The sequence below is a fragment of the Ranitomeya imitator genome, chromosome 1, assembly GCF_032444005.1.
Source record: "Ranitomeya imitator isolate aRanImi1 chromosome 1, aRanImi1.pri, whole genome shotgun sequence".
Classification (NCBI taxonomy): domain Eukaryota; kingdom Metazoa; phylum Chordata; class Amphibia; order Anura; family Dendrobatidae; genus Ranitomeya; species Ranitomeya imitator.
Window position 1 is genome coordinate 567,890,417 of NC_091282.1, and position 17,353 is coordinate 567,907,769.

At 45.0% G+C, this 17,353-nt stretch overlaps 1 protein-coding gene across 1 annotated transcript in view; it reads right to left on the bottom strand.

Moving 5' to 3' along the window:
- LOC138679350 (cartilage oligomeric matrix protein-like) overlaps positions 1-17,353 on the bottom strand; it is a 674,654-nt gene that overhangs the window by 19,429 nt on the left and 637,872 nt on the right. Inside the window, exons 16-18 of the mRNA XM_069767792.1 lie at positions 14,240-14,436; positions 13,663-13,835; positions 9,372-9,511 (exon numbers count right to left, since the gene is read on the bottom strand). Of these exons, the coding sequence (XP_069623893.1) occupies positions 9,372-9,511; positions 13,663-13,835; positions 14,240-14,436 (510 nt within the window). The remainder of the gene's footprint in view (positions 1-9,371; positions 9,512-13,662; positions 13,836-14,239; positions 14,437-17,353) is intronic.

Genomic DNA, 17,353 nt, shown 5'->3' on the forward strand with positions numbered 1-17,353 from the left:
ACGGAAAAAGCTCCGGGGGTGAAGGGGTTAATATGACTTATAGTGGATTATACTAGTACCATGGTTTTGGTCTATACAAATTAACTGGTTATGTCAGGGACTCACTTGCTTCTAAACTAGGGCCTTTGTCTTTGTTCTATTTCTGTGTTATTTTGTGATTTATCGTGTTAACAGTAATTACAATAAAATGTACAATTTTTAAACCTAAATTTTCTTTGTGTATAGAACTCCATTTTTTCTGTGTTTAAATATGAGAACTGGAATGGGGACATAACTACAATATGGGGATCTGGATGGCAACATACATTACAGACCAAACGTTTGGACACATCTTCTCATTTAAAGATTTTTCTGTATTTTCAGGACTATGAAAATTGTACATTCACACTGAAGGCATCAAAACTATGAATTAACACATGTGGAATTATATACTTAACTAAAAAGTGTGAAACAACTGAAATTATGTCTTATATTCTAGGTTCTTCAAAGTAGCCACCTTTTGCTTTGATGACTGCTTTGCACAGTCTTGGCATTCTCTTGATGAGCTTCAAGAGGAAGTCATTAGGAATGGTTTTCAATTCACAGGTGTGCTGTGTCAGGTTTAATAAAAATATAAGACATCATTTCAGTTGTTTCACACTTTGTTGTTAAGTATATAATTCCATATTAATTCATAGTTTTGATGCCTTCAGTGTGAATGTACAATTTTCATAGTCATGAAAATGCAGAAAAATCTTTAAATGAGAAGGTGTGTCCAAACTTTTGGTCTGTACTGTTGTTAGGTGTCGAGTTCCTGCCTCTGCACAGGTGGAATCTCGAACCATCTCCGCTGTGGTCTACCATTTTTCTCCAGCTGCAGTGGAGTCTGCTCAGCAGAGACGTCGGTCCCAGCCTCTAGCTTAGGGCCCCTTTCCACTTGCGAGGAAAACGAATGAGTGCAATCCGATAAAAAATCGGATTGCACTCGGACCAATGTTATTCAATAGGTGACATTCCATTTGCGATTTTTTTTCTCAGCCGAAATCGGACTGAGAAAAAAATCGCAGCATGCTGCGTATTGCTGCGATTCTCGGATGAGACTCGCCAATGCAGGTCAATGGGTGCGAGAAAAAAAACGCACAGCACTCGCACCATGCGAGTGCTGTCTGATTTTTACGCACCGGTGTCCTTTGAAAAGCCGGCAATTCAGCGCAGAGTACAGTAAAATCACACTGACAGGTTAGATTAGAGTAGATATACACCTCTCCATTATAAATCTGGCTTAATGTCACCTTACAATAGCAAGGTGACAATAACCCTTCATTACCCCATATCCCACCGCTACACGGGAGTGGGAAGAGAGTGGCCAAGTGCCAGAATAGGCGCATCTTCCAGATGTGCCTTTTCTGGGGTGGCTGGGGGCAGATGTTTTTAGCCAGGGGGTGCAATAACCATGGACCCTCTCCAGGCTATTAATATCTGCCCTTAGTCACTGGCTTTACCATTCTGGCGGAGAAAATTGCGCGGGAGCCCACACCAATTAACCCTTAAATATAATAGCTAGAGCGCCCAAATTTTGCACATACACACTACTAACATTAGTAGTGTGTAATATGCAAAAAAAAGGGGATATGAGATGGTTTACTGTATGTAAACCATGTCTCATATCATGTCGGGTTTGTGAAGGAGATAGCAAAAGCCGGCAATTGAATTACCGGCTTTTAAGCTATCTAGCGCTGCCTTAAATATAAATAAATATATATATATATATATATATATATATATATATATATATGTGTGTGTCTCCCTGACACCTATTCTATGTGTATATATATCTACTCTAATCTAACCTGTCAGTGTGATTTTACTGTACACTGCGCTGAACTACCGGCTTTTCAAAGGAGACCCGTGCGTAAAAATCGGACAGCAATATGGATCTCATATGGATGTTGCGATAAAAAGATCGCATGACACTCGCATGACACTCGCAGACGTTACATCCGTTTTTTCGGTCCGTAAATCGGATCGTTTTTTTTCTCACAAGTGGAAAGGGGCCCTTAGGCTAATACTGGACGACTGGTTACTACTGCCCTTCCAGGCTCTGTCCTTGGAGACAGCAATGTTCAGCAGCAAGCAGGTTTTTCAGCTTTTCCCTTTCTGAGCATGCCCACAGGACGACCTCCCATTGCAAGTCGGGGGTCACATGCTTAGATACTGCAGCAAATCCCATTGGTCCTCTAGGAAGGTCCTGAAGGTGTTCTTCTTCTGTGGCAGACTCCCATTGGTCCTTCTGGGAAGGTCCTGTACTTGCTGCAGCTATAAAAGGTTTGCATGGCCGCACGGCCATGCGCTAGTATACATTTGAAAACTTGTGTGTGTTGATGAGTGCAATTTATTCATTAAACATCCCCTCCCTTGTGTATGACTGCTCACGAAAGGTGGATGTCTACTATCTAGCGCCCGGCTAAGCTATCAGCACAAAGCCACATGTAAACAGCGTCTAACTGCTGTGACCGTCAGTGCAGCGCTGTGCGCTATTAGAGCGCTTACCTTACCCAAGTCTGGGTGGTTAGTGGCGTCCGCTAGTGTGGCACAGCACGCACTTCTGTGCATATTAGCTACTCTGATACCCTAATTGTGGTGTCGATCGCAAGAGGTCTACACGAACTCTAATCCTGTGTCCTGAGATAGAGTTCTGTGATTCCTTGCTTGCACTCTCTCTGTGGTACCACGACCCTGTGACATAACAGGGTTCACTTTCTTCATACAGGGTGAAGTTAACCCATGTGTGTATCCTCCTTGTACCGCCATATAGTCCGTCATTACTTAGCAGCAGGTTCCATCTCTGCACGGTGGATCCTGGGCTGCGAACGCACCTTATTCTATCTATTTAATTATTTGGTGCATGTCAGAGGGAATGTGTTCAGGTTGCTACTACTGAGGTACCCGCAGATCTATCCTCTCTCCCCAAGCAATGTTGGCCCTATGCAGACGTGCTCTCCAAAAGAGCTGCGGAGACCCTTCTGCCTCACCGCCCCATGACTGTCCTATTGACCTCTTGCCTGGTGCTGAGCCTCCCCGGGGTCGAGTCTATCCGTTATCTCTCCTGAAGATGGAGGTAATGTCTCAGTACATCAAGGAAAATTTGGAAAAAGGATTCATTAGGAAGTCAGTGTCACCTGCTGGGGCTCGGTTCTTCTTCGTGCAGAAGAAGAATGGGGGGCTTACGTCCATGCATAGATTACATGGGTCTTAACGCCATCACCGTTAAGAATAAGTATCCTTTGCCCCTGATATCTGAGCTCTTTGATAGGCTTCGGGGAGCAAGGGTATTTACAAAATTAGATCTGCGGGGTGCTTACAACCTGATTCGCATATGTGAGGGGGACGAATGGAAGATGGCTTTTAACACCAGGGATGGGCTCTATGAATATCTGGTGATGCCCTTCGGGCTCTGTAATGCCCCAGCTGTTTTCCAAGACTTTGTGAACGACATCTTCCAGGATATGCTCTCCACCTCGGTCGTAGTCTATCTGAATGATATTCTCATCTACTCTCCAGATATTGACTCCCACCGGAGAGATGTTTGCAAAGTCTTCGACATCGTATGGGCAAACTCCCTCTATGCCAAGTTGGAGAAGTGTGTGTTCGAGCAGGAGTCCTTACTTTTTCTAGGCTATATCATCTCTGTCCAGGGATTGGCTATGGATCCTGCCAAACTACAGGCTGTGATGGACTGGCAGGAACCCCATTCTCTTAAAGCGGTGCAGCGCTTTATGAGGTTCATTAATTACTATCGCCCCCTCACCAAGAAGAGAGGAAATCCCAAATTGTGGTCTGAGGAGGTCTCCAAGGCCTTTCTCTCCATTAAGTCACACTTCACTAGCGCTCCCATCCTACATCGCCCCCGATGTAGATAAGCCATTTATAATGGAGGTGGATGCCTGATCTGTTGGTGCTGGAGCAATCCTTTTCCAAAAGGATGCTCAAGGTCGGACGTATCCTTGCTTCTTCTTTTCTAAGACCTTCTCACCAGCAGAGAGGAATTATTCCATCGGGGACAGGGAGTTGCTAGCCATGAAGTTGGCCTTCTCGGAGTGGAGACATCTCTTGGAGGGAGCTCATTTTCCCTTCCAAGTCTTCACAGATCACAAGAATTTGGTGTACCTGCAGACAGCCCAGCGGTTAAATTCTCGCCAGGCCAAATGGTCCTTGTTCTTCTCCCAGTTTCATTTCACCCTCCATTTTCTTTCCGGGGAGAAGAACATTCGTGCTGACGCTCTCTCTCGCTCCATTGTATCATTTGAGGAGGAGGAAGAGGAGCCTCGGCTTCTTGTCGCCACTGAGAGCCTGATAACTGTGGCCCCGGTTTCGCTAGAGTCTGTGCCTCCAGGCAAGACTTTCGTACCATCCAGTTTGCGTCTGGAGGTTCTCTCTTGGGCTCACTCGTCCAGGGTGGGTGGACATTTTGGGTCCAAAAGGAAATCTGAGTTACTGGCAAGGACATACTGGTGGCCACATATGGCTCGTGATGTTGCAGACTATGTTCGGGCGTGTGTCTCTTGCGCCAAGACAAGTCTCCTTGGCAACGGCTAGCTGGGTTGCTTTACCCCCTGCCGGTGGCAGACAGGCCCTGGGAGATGGTCGGGATGGACTTTGTGGTGGGCTTACCCAAGTCTCGTAGCTGCACCATTATCTGGGTGATCACCGACCATTTTTCCAAAATGGTTCACTTGGTGCCTCTTCAACGGCTACCTTCTGCACGGGCTCTGGCAGTGTTGTTCATCAAGCATATCTTTCGCCTACACGGTATGCCGGACAAAATTGTCAGTGACCGGGGTCCCCAGTTTGTGTCTCGATTCTGGAGAGAGCTTTGTCGTCTACTCAGTATTGAGTTGAATCTCTCCTCGGCATATCATCCCGAGACAAATGGGTTGGTTGAGAGTGCCAACCAGACCTTGGTCACATGTTTACGACATTTTGTTTCTGCCAGGCAGGATGACTGGGCACCCTTGCTACCGTGGGCAGAGTTTGTGCTGAACAATGCCATAGCCGACTCCACCGGTCATAGTAACATAGTTAGTAAGGCCGAAAAAAGACATTTGTCCATCCAGTTCAGCCTATATTCCATCATAATAAATCCCCAGATCTACGTCCTTCTACAGAACCTAATAATTGTATGATACAATATTGTTCTGCTCCAGGAAGACATCCAGGCCTCTCTTGAACCTCTCAACTGAGTTCGCCATCACCACCTCCTCAGGCAAGCAATTCCAGATTCTCACTGCCCTAACAGTAAAGAATCCTCATCTATGTTGGTGGAAAAACCTTCTCTCCCCCAGACGCAAAGAATGCCCCCTTGTGCCCGTCATCTTCCTTGGCATAAACAGATCCTCAGCGAGATATTTGTATTGTCCCCTTATATACTTATACATGGTTATTAGATCGCCCCTCAGTCGTCTTTTTTCTAGACTAAATAATCCTAATTTCGCTAATCTATCTGGGTATTGTAGTTCTCCCATCCCCTTTATTAATTTTGTTGCCCTCCTTTGTACTCTCTCTAGTTCCATTATATCCTTCCTGAGCACCGGTGCCCAAAACTGGACACAGTACTCCATGTGCGGTCTAACTAGGGATTTGTACAGAGGCAGTATAATGCTCTCATCATGTGTATCCAGACCTCTTTTAATGCACCCCATGATCCTGTTTGGCTTGGCAGCTGCTGCCTGGCACTGGCTGCTCGAGGTAAGTTTATCATTAACTAGGATCCCCAAATGCTTCTCCCTGTCAGATTTACCCAGTGGTTTCCCGTTCAGTGTGTAATGGTGATATTGAATCCTTCTTCCCATGTGTATAACCTTACATTTATCATTGTTAAACCTCATCTGCCACCTTTCAGCCCAAGTTTCCAACTTATCCAGATCCATCTGTAGCAGAATACGAGCGTAGCGAGGTCCAATGGGGGGGGGGGTCCTGGGGTGGATAATGTTAGGTGTCGAGTTCCCACCTCTGCACAGGGGGAATCTCAAACCATCTCCGCAGCGGTCTCCCATTCTTCTCCAGCCACAGTGGAGTCTGCTCAGCGGAGACGTCGGTCCCAGCCTCTAGCTCAGGCTGATACTGGATGACTGGTTACTACTGCCCTTCCAGGCTCTGTTCTTGGAGCCAGCAATGTTCAGCAGCAACCAGGTCTTTCAGGGACTAAGTCCAGCTTTTCCCTTAATGAGCATGCCCACGGGACGACCTCCCATTGGAGGACGGGAGTCACATGCTTAGATACTGCAGCAAATTCCATTAGTCCTCTAGGAAGGTCCTGAAGGTGTTTTTCTTCTGTGGCAGACTCCCATTGGTCCTTCTGGGAAGGTCCTGTACTTGCTGCAGCTATAAAAGGTTTGCATGGCCGCACGGCCATGTGCTAGTATACATTTGAAAACATGTGTGTGTTGATGAGTGCAAGTCGTTCTTTAAACATCCCCTCCCTTGTGTATGACTGCTCACGAAAGGTGGATGTCTACTATCTAGCGCCCGGCTAAGCTATCAGCACAAAGCCACACGTAAACAGCGTCTAACTGCTGTGACCGCCAGTGCAGCACTGTGCGCTATTAGAGCGCTTACCTTACCCAAGTCTGGGTGGTTAGTGGCGTCCACTAGTGTGGCACAGCACGCACTTCTGTGCATATTAGTTACTCTGATCCCCCAATTGTGGTGTCGATCGCAAGAGGTCTACACCAACTCTAATCCTGTGTCCTGGGATAGAGTTCTGTGATTCCTTGCTTGCACTCTCTGTGCGGTACCACGACCCTGTGACGTAACAGGGTTCGCTTTCTTCATACAGGGTGAAGTTAACCCATGTGTGTATCCTCATTGTACTGCCATATAGTCCGTCATTACTTAGCAGCAGGTTCCATCTCTGCACCGTGGACCCCGGGCTGCAAACGCACCTTATTCTATCTATTTAATTATTTGGTGCATTCCGCTAGCCCTAACAACTGTAGCTACAATATGGGGACCTGAAAGGATACATAACTACAATATGGGACCCGAATATGGTGACATGACTACAATATGGGGACCTGGATGGGGACATAACTACAATATGGGTGCACATTTGTTATCAACACATCCATACCGACCCAAGCTCTAAAAAAAATAAAAAAGCACTGCAAAAATGTTCAAAAGGTGTGCAGAAAAAAAATGGTATAACTAAAAAGGTGACTTTGTCCTTCAAAGAATGGGCCCCCCAAATTCAATATTTTTCTATATGCTGCCCATACACCCAGCCGAATTTGAGACCCCTGCACTAAACCATGTGATGTGATAGCTGAAAGGAATTGTGGAGATGCCTGGCTAGCTGTGCCTCATGTATTTAGCCGGGTCTCTGGTCTGTGATTTTTCTGCAATGTGTGAATGGTGACAGGCTCTTTTTTTGGGGAAGGGGTTGGAAAATTCTTAGGGACTTGCGAATTTCATGGAATTTTAGAAATCCGACTCGAAATCACTTCACAGTGGATGGATTTCATAATCTCTACTGCCTACCTACCAATGAAAGCAATTTAACTAGGTCTGTTGTCAATTTTTGTTGAGGCCATTCTATTTAAATAGGGAGGGAATATATAACGATTGGGAAGTTAAAACCTAGATGAGAAATGTAGTGCTTCTTGTGTTGAAGTTTGAATTTCAGTTATAGTCGCTGTCACTTGTTCCATATACAGTGGGGAAAAATGTATTTAGTCAGCGACCAATTCTGCAGGTTCTCCCACTTAAAAAGATGAGAGAGGCCTGTAATTGACATCATAGGTAGACCACAACTATGAGCGTCAAAATGAGAAAACAAATACAGAAAATCACGTTGACTGATTTGGCAAGATTTATTTTGCAAATTATGGTGGAAAATAAGCATTTGGTCACCTAAAAACATGCAAGATTTCTGGCTCTCACAGACCTGTAACTTCTTCTTTAAGAGGCTCCTCTTTCCTCCACTCATTACCTGTAGTATTGGCACGTGTTTGAACTTGTTATCAGTATAAAAGACACCTGTCCACAACCTCAAACAGTCACACTCCAATCTCCACTATGGTGAAGACCAAAGAGCTATTGAAGGACACCAGAAACAAAATTGTAGCCCTGCACCAGCCTGGGAAGACTGAATCTGCAATAGCCAAGCAGCTTGGTGTGATGAAATCAACTGTGGGAGCAATAATAACAAAATGGAAGACATACAAGACCACTGATAATCTTCATTGACCTGGGGCTCCATGCAAGATCTCACCCCGTGGGGTCATAATGATCACAAGAACGGTGAGCAAAAATCCCACAACCACATGGGGGAACATAGTGAATGACCTGCATAGAGCTGGGACCACTGTAACAAAGACTACCTTCAGTAACACACTACGCCACCAGGAACTCAGATTCTGCAGTGCCAGAGGTGTCCCCCTGCTTAAGCCAGTACATGTCCGGGTCTGTCTAAAGTTTGCTAGAGAGCATTTGGATTATCCAGAAGAGTATTGGGAGACTGTCATATGGTCTGATGAAACAAAGTCTAACTGTTAGACTTAACTCATCGTGTTTGGAGGAGGCAGAATGCTGAGTTGCATCCAAAGAACACCATACCAACCGCGAAGCATGGGGGTGGCAACATCATGCTTTGGGGTTTTTTCTCTCCAATGGGACCAGGACGACTGATCTGTGTACATGAAAGAATCAATTGGGCAATGTATCGTGAGATTTTAAGTGCAAACCTCCTTCCATCAGCAAGCGCATTGAAAGTGAAATGTGGATGGGTCTTTCAGTATGATAATGATCCCAAGCACACCACCAGGGCAATGAAGGAGTGGCTTCATAAGAAGCATATGAAAGTCCTGGAGTGGCCTAGCCAGTCTCCAGATCACAACCCCATAGAAAGTCTTCGGAGGGAGTTGAAAGTCCGTGTTGCCCAGCGACAGGCCCAAAACATCACTGCTCTAGAGGAGAGCTGCATGGAGGAATGGGCCAACATACCACCAACAGTGTGTGCCAACCTTGTGAAGTCTTACAGAAAACGTTTGACCTCTGTCATTGCAAACAAAGGATATATAACAAAATATTGAGATGAACTTTTGTTAATGACCAAATACTTATTTTTCACCATAATTTGCAAAATAAATCTGGCCAAATCAGACAAGGTGATTTTCTGGATTTGTTTTCTCATTTTGACTCTCATAGTTGTGGTCTACCTATGATGTAAATTCCAGGCCTCTCTCATCTTTTTAAGTGGTATAACTTGCACAATTGGTGGCTGACTAAATACTTTTTTCCCCACTGTAATTCATAATTTCCCAACAGTAGCTCTCTTAAATGATAAAATGGAAAATCCTCTTTAAAATAAATAGCACAACCAAATTCCAACTCACCATTACAACGATATCTTAGGTTAGACCAAATAATGTTTTCCTGGGAGAAACAAAAAACTCCAAGACGTCCACCTCTCATTGTGGTGTCCAGTATAACCCCAGAATCTGCTACTGGTTCTGCACCTTCAAAAAACTTTACCCTGGAAGGAAGAAACCTTATAAGAGATTAAAATGAAAGATGACTTCAAGCTCAGATATTGCAGTTGTGCTGAATATTATACATAGTATCCATAGTTGCAAAGTGCAAACAACATGATGGTTTGTCATAAAATAACCTGTAGCATAGCGACTAATCTGCAAGGTAGATACAGAAAATGTGAAAGTCAATGCTCCCTGTATTTTATTAACAGAATGTGCCCTAAGCTGAACATATTGTATATGATTATTTAGTGAATTACTGTTTAAAAGGATTTGAGAAAAAGTCAATAGTGTTGGCAGCAGTCACAACTGCCAGAAGATGATTCTGTATTTTACTGGCATATCCCTCTTAAAGGGACACTGTCACATGAATTTGGAGGGAACAATCTTCAGCCATGGAGGCGGGGTTTTGGGGTTTTTGATTCACCCTTTCCTTACCCACTGGCTGCATGCTGGCTGCAATATTGGATTGAAGTTCATTCTTTGTCCTCCGTAGTACATGCCTGCACAAGGTAATCTTACCTCACGCAGGCGTGTACTATGGAGGACAGAGAATGAACTTCAATCCAATATTGCAGCCAGCATGCAGCCAGCGGGTAAGGAAAGGGTGAATCAAAAACCCCAAAACCCCGCCTCCATGGCTGAAGATTGTTCCCTCCAAATTCAGGTGACAGTGTCCCTTTAACTATGCTTCCTTTCATCCTGCTTAATCCGTATGTTCTATTTTGCTACTACTATGTAGCAGCATGATTATTTATTTAGTATAGTAAGTGTAAAATCTTGGTTTCATCCTCTGTATCAAGTTCTTTAATCAGTCATGTATTTAGGATTAGTAATGTGCATGTTGAGTTTTGGTTGGACGATATTTCAGGTGGTAAAGCCACTATTTGTATAGATACTGGAGTTAAGCAAAAAGCAAAAAAATTCTCAGAACTCAGGTTCAGTGGACATGTCAGTGGTACCTGGCAACCTGGTAATGGACAAGAGTGGTGTGAACTTCCTAGTACCTGTATCCCAAAGGCCTCTTCTGATCACTAGGCCTGGTGGCCATGGGCGGACATACCGCCGGTTCAACCGGTGCAGCTGCACCGGGGCCCGGAGGCTCTGGGGGGCCCCTGCAGGGCGGCCAGGGACGCTGCTACCATTAGGCGATTTGACTATCAGGCGGCAGAAGAGAGGGCGGCAGACTCTATAGTAAGTGAATTTGCGCTGCTAGTTTTTTTTTTTTTTTTTCTAAAACTCCGGGGTCAAGTGCCCGCCCCCCCTCCTCCATCCCTCCTTCCCGCCCCCCCCTCCTCCTCCCTCCCTCCTTCCCGCCCCCCTCCCTGAAGACGTAATACTCACCTTCCTCCAGCGGTGGCTGCAACTGCGTCCCAGCGCCGGCAGCGCGTCCTGTCTTCAGCGGTCACATGGTACCGCTAATTTAAGGTCATGAATATGCGCATATTCATGACCTTAATTAGCGCTATCATGTGACCGCTGAAGACAGGAAGGAAGACGCTGCAGAAGAGATGCCAGGAAGGAAGTTCTGTTCTGTGCTGCGCGGTGAGAGGTAAGTATGACAGGGAAAAAGGATGTGGAGCCATGCACGCAGGGAAAAAGGATGTGGAGCCATGCACGCAGGGAAAAAGGATGTGGCGCCATGCACGCAGGGAAAAAGGATGTGGAGCCATGCACGCAGGGAAAAAGGATGGGGAGCCATGCACGCAGGGAAAAAGGATGTGGAGCCATGCACGCAGGGAAAAAGGATGTGGAGCCATGCACGCAGGGAAAAAGGATGTGGAGCCATGCACGCAGGGAAAAAGGATGTGGAGCCATGCACACAGGGAAAAAGGATGTGGAGCCATGCACGCAGGGAAAAAGGATGTGGAGCCATGCACGCAGGGAAAAAGGATGTGGAGCCATGCACACAGGGAAAAAGGATTTGGAGCCATGCACACAGGGGAGAAGAATGGGGGAGCCATGCACGCAGGGTGGGAGGATAGGGGAGGCATGCACGCAGGGGAGAAGGATGGGGGAGCCGTGAACGCAGGGGAGAAGAATGGGGGAGCCGTGAACGCAGGGGAGAAGGATGGGGGAGCCGTGAATGCAGGGGAGAAGGATGGGGGAGCCCAGCACGCAGGGGAGAAGGATGGGGGAGCCGTGAACGCAGGGGAGAAGGATGGGGGAGCCCAGCACGCAGGGGAGAAGGATGGGGGAGCTGTGAACACAGGGGAGAAGGATGGGAGAGCCCAGCACGCAGGGGAGAAGGATGGGGGAGCCATGCACACAGGGTGGGAGGATGGAGTATAAATATGGAGTATAAATATTGGGCCCTATAGGGGGGACACAGTGTGAGTGGACAGTGTGAAGAGGGGGCCGGTATAGAAAGGAGAGGTCAGTGTGAAGAGCATGTACCATAAGAGGGACAGTGTGGGGGTCATATTTTGTGCAGACAATATAGTGAGGGGCAATTTTTTATTCCGGAGCATTATAATGACACTTGTATCTTTAAGGGCATCTTGTGGAGACTTTCTGCACAAGAGCGGAAAAGATGGAAGTCTGCAGAGACGGCTGTGGCTGAGAAAACTCATCATGGGATCTGGACAAGATGAAGAAAAGAAGAACAGCTCCAGAGACGACGTTATCTATAAGGTACCTGGATGTAAATGTTATTTGTGATACTAACTAATTCTCATGTTTTTATTTATGTTAGGAGCCATTTTTCCGTTCGCCTCAGGCAGCAGAGAGGCTAGGTTCACCCCTGAGGGCGGCTAATATAGAGGGCAATCTGGCCAGCCTATCCGGCCCCGAGGCTCCGGGGGCCCCCTGGCCAGATTGCCCTCATGTGCGGCAGGCATGGAGCAATCCCTGCAGCTCCGCTGCCTGCAAGAGAAAATGGCAACGGATCTGCAGGGAATGGATGCTTCCTGCTTCCTTTCTCACACAGACAGCAGCGGCTCAGCTGAATGACATCATCATTCCGCGCTGCGGCTGTGCGAGACAGGAAGCTGCCGCACACTGGCTTCTGCACACTCATGCCTGGAAGGAAGCTGCAGCTGTGCAGGACCTCAATCACCCCCTGAACAGGAGGTAAAGAACGGTCTGAATGTGACGGATTGTTTGCAGAGTAAAGAGGGGAGACAGGGGCAGCAGTCAGAGACTAGAAGCAGTGATTTACTGACTGTGACCCCCGGAGCTTTGAGTTCTCTGGTCAGTGCAGGATTTTCATCCACACACAGCAGGGACCAGAGAGTTCAGAGCTCAGGAACACAGTCACTAAATCACTGGGTCTATTCTCTGACGGGACTCCAGTCATCACTGCAGTATCAGATCCAGGCTGGGACTGACCCCTGAGCCCATCCCCCAGTGAAGACTTTTTCACATGTACTGTATCTGTTGCATTAAACACACATATAAGGGTATGTTTCCACTGTCAGTAAACTCTGCGGATTGGACGCTGTGTACATCCGCAGCATCCAGTCCGCAGCTCCTGATGTAACAGCATAGTGCATGAGATTTCAAGGAATCCAATGTCCAGTATGTATGCAGCGGCACCCGCAGCTTCCCTGCAGAGACGGACATGCGGCACATCTTTCTAGACTGTAGCATGTCTATTTATCTTGCGGAGACGCTCAGTCTCCACAAGATAAATATCACAGTCCAATGTATAGGATGCGGTGATTCCGCATGTGTTCAATGAACACATGCGGAAGCATCACTCGTACAAAAGCCGGCAGCGCTTTGGACCGAGCGGACATGTGCTGCATCCAAAGCGCTGCCGATTCCTGACCGTGGAACCATACCCTTATACATTAATGTATACTATGTCACATATGCAGTAGACACAGGTGTTTATTATACATGGGCATATTCTACAGTATATATATATATATATATATATATTAGCTTTGTCGCCTTTAAAGAAGGGGGGGCCCAAACACATTTCCTGCACAGGGGCCCCAAGCTGTCTGTGTCCGCCCCTGCTGGTGGCATATGTAGTGCCACTACAATGAAGTTCTTCCAAATCTTTTTGATGAACGCTAGTGGATACCATTACTTCAAAAGGAATTGCCAGTGCCACATTTGTCCTCAATATGGGATATCCCCAAGTCATGAGCTATTGGTGATATTTTAGAACTGATGTTGAAAATAAAGGCTATAGAGTATATACCTGATGTATCCAACTGATGGCCTGTGTTGCAAGACCCAACGGTATGATGTCTTATCCTTCCATCCCACATTTCTTGGATCTTTCCATAACAATTTGACTTGGCTTACTGTGTCACCTGTATGCCATAAAGAATTCCTGAGCTGTTCCCCAGGTCCAGTAGTTGATTTGACAGCCTAATGTGAAACAGCAAATGGAGCTTAATTATTACTCCTATTTGTGTAAATGTATGTACTTGGGAGAAGGTGAAATGTATTAAAAATATAAGTAAAAAATATGAAATGGTTTCGTTTCTTAATAGTACTCCATTATTCAAGAGTACACTAAAATGACTACATCACTATATAAACTAATTATTGTACTATTTTTTTGCCCATTTTAATACATTTTCATTTGTCAAAATAAGAAAAATTATTAAACTTCTAAAAACTCAGGCAACTTTCCAAAACAGGTAAACTTGAATCAATAAATCTAATGTTTTATATAACCACTTCTTCCTTTTAGTTCTCTTTATCTCTGGAATTCCTCCACTCCCACTCAGACTCTGTAAAATAGATGCTACATTTCTCTGTTCTTTTACCTTTAACTGTATGCCAGGTTCTGCCACAGCTCTGAAAGGGTTTGCTTGCCAATATGTTTGTTCCATCTGTTTCCACATTACAGCATAGAAACTAGAGCTGTCTTGATAGCCAAATATAAATCCAGCATAATCATCATCTGTTTCAGTGTTAACATGAAATGTTCCTTCAAAGTCCACTCCATTAAATGCTGTGTAACCTAAACACAGGCAGTAGAAACACATTATACGAATCAGCTTCATTAGGGAATCAGAGAGATTATATAGTGCATATTTGGTTTGCATTACAGTCGGGTATGTTAACATATTCACCGACACTTATTTTGCCCATCCAAACAGCTTCCATATTGTAATGGGATATTTATTTACCTGTTTAAGAAGGGATTATACTATAAATCATCAAAAATCAGTTAAGTTAAAATATAATGCAACGTATTACCTTACTATTGCTATTATTTGATTTTGCTATTATTTTTATTCTGAATGCAGGGTTTATGGCAATTAGATTTGTTATGTTGGACATACAGCATTTATATGGTTTATAAACAGTTTTATGAACGTATGTGAGGAGAAGAAAATACTTTATCTATCAGCAAAATCTAACCTAAGGTACTTCACAGAACACAAATCCTCAAAAAGTAACTATTTTCAACATTTTTGTTGACATAAAGAGTACATATACCTTACTATAGATTTCTTTCTCCTGCTGTCCTGGTTTTTCACTTTCAATCCACTAGTAAACTCCTCTTCAGAAAACAGAATACAGATTATTGGATCAATGAGGTGGGAAATTTCCCACGGTGCTCACGCCGAATGTCACAAGGGTGACAAGGAATCTGTCTGATGACACCGCAAGCAGAAGAACTTTCTAACGCTCACGGTGGCATTAGATAGGTAATAGGAGTTCACAGGAAGACACTGAGGACCCGATGCTCAGTGCTGGATGACAGGCTGCATGGTTGCATCACGCAACCATGCAGCCTGCTATCTAGATGTAGCAGAGCTGGACCCGTCGTGGGACAAATAAATTAGCAGCATCTCTGAGAAAGGGGAGGACTATTGTTGTTTGCTTTGTCTTTTTATCTTTTTTGCAGATGACGAAGGGCATCGGGGGAACGGGCAAAGTCGTAGGTATGGTTTGATTAAGAATATTAAAGGAGTCTGTATCATTCTTTCAATTAAAGGATTATTCTCTGGGTGTCTGTGTTTTCATGCAATGGGACTATGGAGTTAGGTATTGGGGTGTCTTATTGATTCCTCTCCATTACTAACCTTGGGGCTTGATGTGACCTGACAATATATGTTACAGGTTTTTACATTATGTCATCCTATTTCTTATTTTCAAACATGCACTGACAGTGCATCTATGGTCCGCATGCATTTATCTGGACCTAGTTTCCTATTTTCTTTCACCTGCGGCCTATGTATGCCGTCTTCCATTATGCAGGGATTTCTGCGCATGCGTCTATGTCTCCCCCTAGTGTTGCCGTCTCGCATGTGCATCTGCACCATGACAACGGTGTACACTTCCGGCTATAGCCATTTCCTGCACACTCCATGCGGCGGCCTCCAGTGTGCGTCTCGTCAGAACTACACACCGGTTAGTACTTGACTCATTTCTATCATTATCGCATCTATATATACCTCAGAACAGGCAGATTCTTTCACTTCCCCTGACGAAGCTGCGTCCGCAGCGATACGCGTGGGGCTCTCGCCTCACCCCTTAAGCCTGTCTCCTGTCTCCATTAGGTATCTGGGCTCATGGTATACCATTGTTCAGTGTTCATGCCGTTCCTTTGAAATATTTTTTCCTCTCTTTACTCCCCTCATTTTTTCTTACATCTTGGCACCCATTGGGTTATTATTTGATTGCAGGGGAGTACTAGTGTATGCCTATTTGAGGCTTTCTGGCACATGCTTGTAGCCCGCATTTATATACCTATCTTGGTACTGCCATCATCTTGGCTAAACAGCATGCTGATATAACACTTTATATTGCTATATACCAAACACTGAATTGCAGTAATTTTATTGCTAGATTATCTGTCAGTGTACGACTACAGGTTTACATATGCATTTGTTTCGGCCTTTATATATTTATGTATGTCATATTGGACCGTTACATGTTTAGACAGGATACATCTTGTATATATATAGCACTTTATCCATGCAGTGTTGTTATTTCATGATATTTGTGCTAAGGGGTGGTGATTTATGGTTCTGTATTCAGACCTTTTTAAATGGTTTTATATGTTTGTCATGTTCTTTGAGGTGTAATTAAACATTCTTTGATATTTTCACATATTTTATGGGTGTGCATACCATTATTGGTCGAGTCTTTTTTCTTTTGTGTTTATACCTGACAATACAAAGGTGACATAAAACCCCAACTATCACCCCACTTGCCACCGCTACAGGGCAAGTGGGAAGATCAAGGCTAAGGGCCACAATTGGGACATCGTAGAGATGCACCTTTTCTGGAGTGGCTGAGAGCTGATGTTTTTAGCCTGGGAGGGGGGGCAGTATCCATGGCCTCTTCCTAGGCTATTGATATCAGCCTGCAGATATCTTCATAACCTTTGCTGGTTATTAATTATAGAGGAACACCACATCATTTTTTGGTTTTGAAGCGAAAACAGCGCAGAGGGGGCGGTGCCGAAAGCCCCTGAAGATTTGAGTGACGGCAGAGTAACGATTCAAGCTGGGGAGTGAGGACCCGCCTCCATGGACAAAGATAGGCATTTTGGATAACTTTCAAAATGCTTTATTTTCGGAAAACATGAACCAAAAACTAAAAGAGCCACCTTGTTAGAATGCAGTATTACTGGAGGGGGTGACAGTGGCCCTTTAAACAAAATGTTCCACAATCGACGATCAGCACATAGTGATCTTGCTGTCTGTAACATAACATGTTCCAAGAGTGAAACTCCGCATTGATCCTCACTTTCAAGAAGTGCACCTACCGTTCCATGGAGGAATTCTTACTTCAATGCGGTTAGCGCTGTTTACCAGTGAAGCCCTGTCAGGGATATCCATTTGGCGAACGATGAACGGGAGTAAGTGTCAGTATGGTTTATGACACAAAGAAGCTCAGAGAAATTTCCTGTGCTCCCTCAT